Raw genomic sequence first — 8,897 nt, forward strand, 5'->3', positions numbered from 1 at the left:
CCCCCCCCCCCCCCCCCCCCCCCCCCCAAGACCCCAACAAAAGATTGCACACTCCAGTCTACCACAAGTGGAGGATAAGCTTCTCAATCAACTCCTTGCAGCTCCACGAGCTGACAATGCTGAAACAAAACAACTCATGCCAAATTGCTCACACAAAAGCACAGGTCTTCAAGATATGATTCAAGTCCTCATCAGCCCTCTTGCAGAGAACACAACAATGTGAATCAACCACCAAAACTCTAGCTTAGTCCAATCCAAGGTGTTAACTTTTTCCTGAAAAACCTGCCAAACGAAGAATTGCACCTTCTTGGGAATCTTTACCTTCCAAAAGAAGGGGAAAATAGCTCTACCCATCGAGGAAGGGTTGTACAGACACTACAAGAAAAACATTCGGAAAGAGGATTCCAAAGGTGGACATCCCCTCAATCATCCCTAAGACGAAAAGAGGAGAGTGAGGATAATAGAGGAAGAACATACATTGTTTCCCTATTGATCAATGAACGATGGAAAACCTAGAGAGAGATGAGGGGGCACCTTTGACTGGTTGAGGATCGAAGCAATCAAGTGGTTTTGAAAGAAGATATAAGTGAGAGTATAAGGAGCACCCTAGTCACTTTCCCTCTCAAAAGTAAGTATCTTGCCCATCCCCCATTACATTATGAATAAACTGAGAGAGAAGATGAAGATTTGAAGCAATCACTTTAGATGAATTTCTGGAATTGCCTTTAAACCCCTCTCCGGTCCACTCAAATGGACTGGCCCGTATTTGATAACATTAACCTTGTGCCATAAGGTATCAACTTCATGATAGATAGAACCACTAGAACCATTTGGCTAACAAGGTTGTGTTTCACGTCCTAATATTACCAATACCTAATCCCCCATGGCCAGAGACTTAACCAAATCATTTCAATATCCAAGAGGATAAACAACATCCACCCTCTTTTGTTGTTTTTTTTCATATGTGTGTCCCCACCAAATTATCCACACCTTGACTAACCTCATCCAACTAACCCTAAGACATTTAGCATAAGAAAGTTCATAGATATTTCATATCCTCAACCAGTAGCCACAATTGAACTATAATCTCAAACACATTTAGGTTTACCACTTGTCCGCTTCGATATGATGGTTTCCTTATAATTTTTTAACTAGAATTATATTATATGAAGATTCAAAACTACTTAAACGATAAATACAAAAGAAATTGGTGGATAAGGCACCTTCCAAACCAATGACCAACAGGAGTAGCAAAGAAAAAAAAACGGAACTTCAATTGGTTTGAAGATAGAAAGTACTTCCATTAATAAAAAGGAATACAAAGAGGGAGACATGCCCTCTTCCAAAGCCACAAAAGAATATCAAAATGGCATTATATCATAAGGTGCACGTGGCATAGTTACAATTATTTTTATCTTTTATCTCATTTCATAGAAGTTCGTGATTTAAAAACCCATACTGAAGAGTGAAGACAGACAAGTAAAATAACTTATATCCAACAAAACTTGTTTCCCAACATTTTTACATGTCAGAGACCGGTTAGTTAAAATTACCTCATCATAACTTTTCCCTTGAATCCTTGCCCTTTCCAGTCTTTCATGTTTCAATCTCCTAGCTAACCGCTGCTCTATGTGATCACTAAGAATAGTCCTAGGCAAGTCTTTTGCGCCAAGAACAGCACTTTGAGGTAATGGTATACGCTCTCCTCTTTCAATTTCTTGTATGTAGCAATTTGGACAAGTATACTCAGCTTGACCACCATCATTTCTTCGACCATTGAAAAGAGCACAGATCTGATGTTGCCATGCTTCACATTTATCACATTGAACCCACTGAAAGAAAGCATCAGGGTGGTTGAAAAAACTGAAAGAGAAGGCATAAGAAAATCATTTAATCAAACATATCATACTGCAAATAAAACATACCCATTCCTCTGTCTCTTCATCATTTTTCTTCTTCTCTAGCCTTGACTTGGGAATGGCAGTTCCATCAACAACAATAGCATCTCCACGAGCATCATTGTAACATGGAATACAAAAGTAATGCCGTGTATCACCAGCACCGACCGTATGATACATTGCATTTCTCTTTATACGAGCACCACATGGTGTGCAATATATAGGCGGTGGCTCAAAGGTAAGTTTCTCAACTGCACATAACTGACAGGAATTCTCACTCATTGATTGTTCCATGGCTTGATTCTTTTCAGCCTTGGATTTGCTCTGGAGAAAAAGATGGAAAACAGAAAGAAGCTTTTAGATAGCAAAGTACACTTGATTCAGTGATCAATTTAGTACGCATAATACATAGAACAAAAGATTAATCAAAATGAAAAGTGGCTACAACTCACACTCAAAAGATACAAAATCTAGAAGGAAGTGAACTAAAACAGAAAATAAAACAACAGAATACAATTACAAAGGAAAAATAAATGTATCCCATTTCAAATAAATATCATCATGTAGTGAGAACGTAGCAAAGGTCTTAGAAAGAGAACGCCATTAAAAAAATCCATAATACATATCATTAAAAAGTGATTTTAAAAACATCTCAACATAAATGAAACAAAGGGTACCAGGGAAATGAAAAGTCTATGACACCAAAATCAAACATAAAATACCCCCGCCACACTTATGTACTTTATTACTTTCATTAAGACTGCAAGTGAAAAATATCTTAGAGCTCAAGACACAGTTTACGGGTTTTGAATTGATGCAAAAACAAACCTTTTGTAGAACCTAATGTATTCACATATATCCATTATAAGATCCAAAATTGAACTACTTTATGACTTACATAGAACATAATTGTTTATATAAATAAAATTTTATTTGCATTTTTATAAATATTTTCTCTAGTATCTCTGTGAAAACAACAAAAGACAAAACCGTGTTAACTAACCTGGCCAACCCACTGTCTGAGACTAATAATATGGTCTCTCACTTGTTCTGGAGTGAACAATTCAGTTAGTGACACCCCTTTAATTTTTGGCTTCCCAGACTTGGTGGCAGCTGCATGCTCAGTGACATGCGTTGAAGGATCTTGCACGCTTGGCTCTGTCTCTTTCTCAATTTTAACATTCTCCTGCTTTGGTAAACTAGAAAACTCATCATATGTGACGAGGTCAACATCACACCTTTGGCTGCAATTATTGTCTGCATTAGCGTCCTTCAAATCACTATGGCTTTCAAGAGTTGAGCTCTGCAGCAAATCCATTTTTACATCTACTATCTCGTGCTTAACAGCCATAGTAACATCGCTATGCTGATAACCTTGGCACTGCACATCCAAAGACATGTGGTGTTCACTCATAGCAGAATTTGAAATTGCAGAGCTCTCACTCTCAGGAACAAGAGACTGAGTGGACTGCTCTATCTTCATGCGTTTAAGAGAAGACTGCAGATCTTTTGAAGTTTCAGTAGGCTGAAGGGTCTTAGAAACAAACCTAGTGGAATTATCTTGAGTATCACAGGATTTAGGGAATCCATTGTTCAACTTTTGCAAACTTGAATCAGATGAATTGTGGGCACGTACGTTTTTTCGGCTCTGGATATAGTCTCGGACAGGAATACAAACAGGACAGCTCAGATCCCTACATCGCTTGTGATGATGAAGCAATAACTTGGTAGGTTGGCAACGGAGATATGAGCATTGAGAAGAACTGCATCTATCGAGATGTTGCCACAATTTCTGAGCAGTGACACAGTTCCGCTCTGGACATTTCCCTTCAGGAGCTACACAGCGACGGGCATGCCGCAAAAACAGAAGCCATCTCTGCTGATTTATAAACTGGCGTGCACTATTGTTATTCTGGCAAGTGACACTAAGGGGATTAGGAGGCTCAGATTTGGTTCTAGTAACAACGGAGTGCCCAATTGTTGATCCTTCAGTAGGTAAATTATCACACTGCACTTTATCGTGACCAGATGCCTTCTTATGGAATTCATGGACATTTTGCTCATGAACAATGCTCCCGGGCCTGTGATTTCTATCTTGTGATTGAGGATGCCATTGACCCTGCAAAGTTGCACCTGATAGAGCTCCAGCAGGACTGTTCAAACGATTTTGAGAATTTGAATTTAATAGATGCGGATGCAAAATTTGTTGCATCTGTTGAGAGCTTTGAGAATGTGGGGAGCAAATATCATTATGGCTAGATGAAACAGAAAGATATTGAGCATTCCTCGCACAGTCTTCACTAGAATTCTGATGAAATTGGTTATGCGTCTCAGGCAGTGGGAAATGTTCAGTAACTTGTGGCTGAAAAGGCCCACTATGATGCTCCCCACCAGGTTCCTGCTTCACATGACTGCCTAGGTTGGACGCTAACTGAACTTGACTAATAGAATTGTTATTTAATAGGTGCTGCTGAGGCTGAATTTGCTGTTCCTGGATACTAGACTGTTGAAGAAATGGTTGTTGTGGTTGAAATTGGTGATGCTGCTGCTGAAACTGCTGCTGCATATGAGAATCAATGATGTTTTCCCTGGAAGATAGTGAAGGTTGGAAATTCATCTTGTCTGACCCATCAATTAGGGGGGAGTGAGTGCCCTGTTGAGTTCCATGAAAATTTGACTGGTTACTGGGGAAAGATGAACTCGTTTTAGACATAGATGGAAAATTTGCTGAGTTCAAATTGTGAGCAGTCACCATTGATCCAACAGATGTGGCAGGGCCATAAAGGTTTTCAGACCCAAAAGAATCGGTAGTATTCATTCCATATCCATCACCTGTCAAAATAAATTGATTGTTATTACCAAGAACTGCTAGGAAAAATGACTGGAGACAATAAAGATAGAGGGAGATAATACCTTGCACCAACGATTGCTCATTTTGATCAAAAGATTGTCCTACAGGTTTGGTTAAATTACCATAAGACGAGACATTCAGATAGCCCTCTGAGGTGCTAGATTCTTTCAAAAGTTGTACATTACCACCTATTAATCCTAAGCTACCATTGACAGCTCCATTTGTAAACCCATAAGATTTCTGCTGTAAGCTAGACCTTATTCCACTACCCATTTGGCTACCAAGATTGTGTGATATACGACTGTTCTGACCACCAATATGCTGCTTTTGCAATTGCACTTGAGACAACACTGTAGGTTCAACACTGGGAAGCCCACTACCATTACTGGAAGACTCCCTGCTCACATAAGACTGGTTGCTGCTTATATGGTTAATGTTATTACTGAAACCAGGTGTAGGAATCATTTGACTAGCAATTCTTTGTGCACCAGCAGATGATATAACTCCACCAGAACCGACTGAATAACTAGAAGACTGCTGATATCCACTGGACAAGGGACCTGCAAAGGAAGATATCAGAACTTTTTTCATAAAAGCAGAACTTCAGACATTGGGAAGGAATTATTTAGTGGAAGGTACCATCAGCTCTGTTGAAGGAACCACCATTTATTCCACCAGTTGGCATGATGCTTCCTGTGCTAGCAGTCATAGGTGCTAAGCTAGCATTAGCGGAAATAATAGAATCGCCTGAAGACGCAACCATCATTTTTGAATTCCCACTGTGAGCCATACCAGGAGTCGGAATCATCTGACTTATCGCAGAAGAAGAACTAACCACCTGCTGATATTGCTGATTCTGATTATTCAGGGACGAACGCTTCAGCAAATTATGCAGACGACTCTCCAAAGTATCCAGGTTCATATAGTCATCCTGTGTCATATCATCATAACAGTAAAGTTTACTCAAAGAAGAAATATATGAACCACAGTAGTAAAAAGTTAACATGCTTGTTTGTCCGAGACTTTTATAAGAAAACATAACATAAGAGGTGGTCTCTCCATCCTTCTTCAACATTTTAGTGGTAATTTGTTTAATATAGGGGTGGGGGTGGAGACCTTGGTAAGAGCAGTTTTAAAAATACCCTCCTCCAAGCGCTTCACGAAATCCTTAAACTTCAGCCTCTGTAATTCATCGATGGGTCGTTGGTGCCGCTGTAATAAGATCTCAAAGCTGGAAAGCAGAAACATAAAATTTTATCAGGCAAGAGCATAAATTCTCAAACAACAGTGTATTGGAGAATCCAAAATTGCCGTCTATAAATAGTTCCCTACGAGTGGTAACGGCTACCCCTAGTCACCTAAGAAGCACAAAAACAAAAGAGAGAGGCCCTGAGGGCCTGAAGTCTTCATCAAAGACGGATATATAATGGTAAGTCGTACATTTTCTCTTGTATGAAGACGCGTGCTTTATAGAGTTCAGTGTCCATATTGAACGTAGCGCGTGGAGGATCACCTCTCCGGACAACTCCACACCAGCTTTATCAGGCCTGCCCAGATATCTGGCAAAAGGGAAAAAAAGTTGCACGCTCATTTTCCTTATGTTATCAAGTTAAAAGCTTCCTGTAACGACCATAGTGCATAAACTCGGACAAGGTCAGATAACTACCACATAATAATCATTCAGAGGCAGTGGAACTGGTACATAATTTTAAAACTAAATAAAAAGATTTCTCTTTTAAACGAAATTAGAAAACGTAAGTGCCCAAGATGATATCGCGCTGATCCTATTCCAGGCAAAAACAGGTGAAATTGAAAGAGACCAATAACAAACCAGTAACATAATGAGCGCAACATGGAAGTGCTACAGTCTTTTACTTAGAAAGTGTAGTAAAATGTCAACTGATGAGACTAAATGACTAAAAGCAGAGTAGTACAGATAGAATCACCAAAATAAATTTTAAAAACAAAAGGGGGAATGCTCTTTTTGTTTCCTCCTTACTAAGAACCAAAGATGTTTCATAGCAGACGGAAAATTGAAGAGCCAAATGATAAGGACCTGATCAATTTGCTCAGTTGTTCCAAATTTCCTCTTCCCTTCAAATTGTGGTTTCTTTACAAATGAGTATCACCCCCAGATCAGACGAACTGCCCGCTACCATCGAGAATCAATCCCAGAAGAATGGAGGGCTCTCCGTCAGACATCTAATTTCTAATCCATGGACGAATCAATCAGCGGCTTCATCTTCGATGAGGTAAAAAGAAAGCGCGATTCTCAATTGTAGGGTAAAGAATCGATCTATTCTCGGTTACACTAATTGATCATAGAAGAATCGATCTGCAGGGAGAGTTAAGGTAAAGAAGAGAGATGGAGAAATACGAGAGATTGAGGGCTATTTTCCTTTTCGTTTCTTTTTCTTTTTCTTTTCTTTTCTTTTTTTTTTTTTCTTTCTTTTTTTTCTTTCTTTTTTTTTTCTTCTTTTCTTTTCTTTCATAATACTGCAGAGCGAGCGAGTAGGGTGGCAAACTTCGCTCGTGTTTTGCACGTTTTTTTTTTATTTGTTTGTTTATTTATTTATTTATTCATTTTGATAAGAATTATCATAGAGGGGAAATTGCACAAATTTTAAGGTTCTCTCAGATGCGGTGAGGGTCAAATTGATTTTCCTTTCGATTTATCTCTCAATCCATCATAGGCAGGTTGTTGAAGGATCTCGTCACCATAGTGCCATCAACGTTGAAAGGTATTGCAAGAAAAGGAAACTAACAACTGAAAATATTTGGGAAAAAGAGGAAGAATCAACAAGTCATTAGGTCGAGAAATAAATAACATAATCAACAGGTCAATAGATCAAACAACTAGTTTAGGGGTTAGGATTGGGGTTTACTATTTCGGGTATGGTGTTTAGGGTTTAGGGGTTGGGGTTTCAGGTTTCGGGTTTCGAGTTTCAAATGTGGGGATTGTGGTATGGGATTTAGGGTTTGGTGTTTGTGGATTGAGGTTCGGGTTAGGGTTTTTAGGGTTTAGGATTTCCGATTTTTAGGGTTTAAAGTTTAGGGTATTAGGGTTTAGGATTTACGGTTTATAGGGTTTAAAGTTTGGGGTATTAGGGTTTAGGGTTTTTAGGAGTTTAAGAGTTTTTAGGGTTTAGGGGTTTGGGGGTTTGGGGCTTGGGGTTAAGGGTTTAGGGGTTAGGGGTTCGGGGTTTAGTTTTTTCACGTGTCTCCATTAGGGTCTTCTCGAGAGAGTTCAGATTGTGGGGTCTTATAGACATGACTACATGTTTTCTTTCTTCCATATTTTACACTTAGTACACTCTTTAGTGGATTTTGTAAGATACTAAAATGGGAAAACAACGTACTAAACGAGTTAATGACCCTCCTCTTAAAGAGGAAAAAAAGTGTCAATGGTACACCTATGGAAAATGACTCGAAAATGGCCCGAAAAAGAAAGTTTTTAATTTGGTATTTTTTTACTAAACATATGTGTCAAATTCATCAAATTTGAATGTTCCTTACAATTTCATTAAAAAGAATATTATAAGTAACTTAGTTTTTTAAAATAATCATTTAAGTGTCTCCACTAGGGTCTGAGATGTCTGAGATGTTTGAGATATCTAAGATATCTGAGATGTTTTTCATGTCTTTGATGTCTAAGATGGAGATGTCTGAGATATCTTTGATGTCTTTGATGTCTGAGAGGTCTGAGAGGTCTGAGAGGTCTGAGATATTTGAGATCTCTTTAAGGTTTAAGAGGTCTGAGATGTTTGAGATGTTTGAGATGTCTTTGATGTCTTTGATGTCTTTAATGTCTGAGATATCTGAGATGTCTGAGAGGTCTGAGATGTTTGAGATCTCTTTAAGGTCTAAGAGGTCTGAGATGTTTGAGATGTCTAAGATGTTTGACAAGTTTGAGATATTTGAGATGTTTAAGGTTTAGGGTTTAGGGTTTAGGGTTTAGGGTTTTAGGGGTTTAGGGTTTAGGGTTTAGGGTTTAGGGTTTTAGGGGTTTAGGGTTTTAGGGTTTAGGGTTTAGGGTTTAGGGTTTAGGGTTTTAGGGTGTAGGGTTTAGGGTTTAGGGTTTAGGGTTTAGGGTTTAGGGTTTAGGGTTTAGGGTTTAGGGTTTAGGGTTTAGGGTTTAGGGTTTAGGG

At 38.8% G+C, this 8,897-nt stretch overlaps 1 protein-coding gene across 2 annotated transcripts in view; it reads right to left on the minus strand.

Annotated features, from left to right (window-relative positions):
• LOC111500213 (histone acetyltransferase HAC1-like) overlaps positions 1–7,170 on the minus strand; it is a 13,675-nt gene extending 6,505 nt beyond the window's left edge. The window contains exons 1-9 of one of the 2 annotated variants that reach the window (XM_023151877.1): positions 6,806–7,170; positions 6,190–6,308; positions 5,866–5,980; positions 5,389–5,680; positions 4,812–5,309; positions 4,651–4,730; positions 2,902–4,551; positions 1,926–2,222; positions 1,554–1,832 (exon numbers count right to left, since the gene is read on the minus strand). In XM_023151877.1, the coding sequence (XP_023007645.1) occupies positions 1,554–1,832; positions 1,926–2,222; positions 2,902–4,551; positions 4,651–4,730; positions 4,812–5,309; positions 5,389–5,680; positions 5,866–5,980; positions 6,190–6,236 (3,258 nt within the window). In that variant the 5' untranslated portion in view covers positions 6,237–6,308; positions 6,806–7,170. Of the gene's footprint in view, positions 1–1,553; positions 1,833–1,925; positions 2,223–2,901; positions 4,731–4,811; positions 5,310–5,388; positions 5,681–5,865; positions 5,981–6,189; positions 6,309–6,805 lie in introns of both variants that reach the window. The other variant, XM_023151876.1, reaches the window with a different exon arrangement.
• Between the last annotated feature and the right edge of the window lie 1,727 nt (positions 7,171–8,897).

The sequence above is a fragment of the Cucurbita maxima genome, unplaced genomic scaffold (genome assembly GCF_002738345.1).
Source record: "Cucurbita maxima cultivar Rimu unplaced genomic scaffold, Cmax_1.0 Cma_Scf00028, whole genome shotgun sequence".
In the NCBI taxonomy this organism is placed as follows: domain Eukaryota; kingdom Viridiplantae; phylum Streptophyta; class Magnoliopsida; order Cucurbitales; family Cucurbitaceae; genus Cucurbita; species Cucurbita maxima.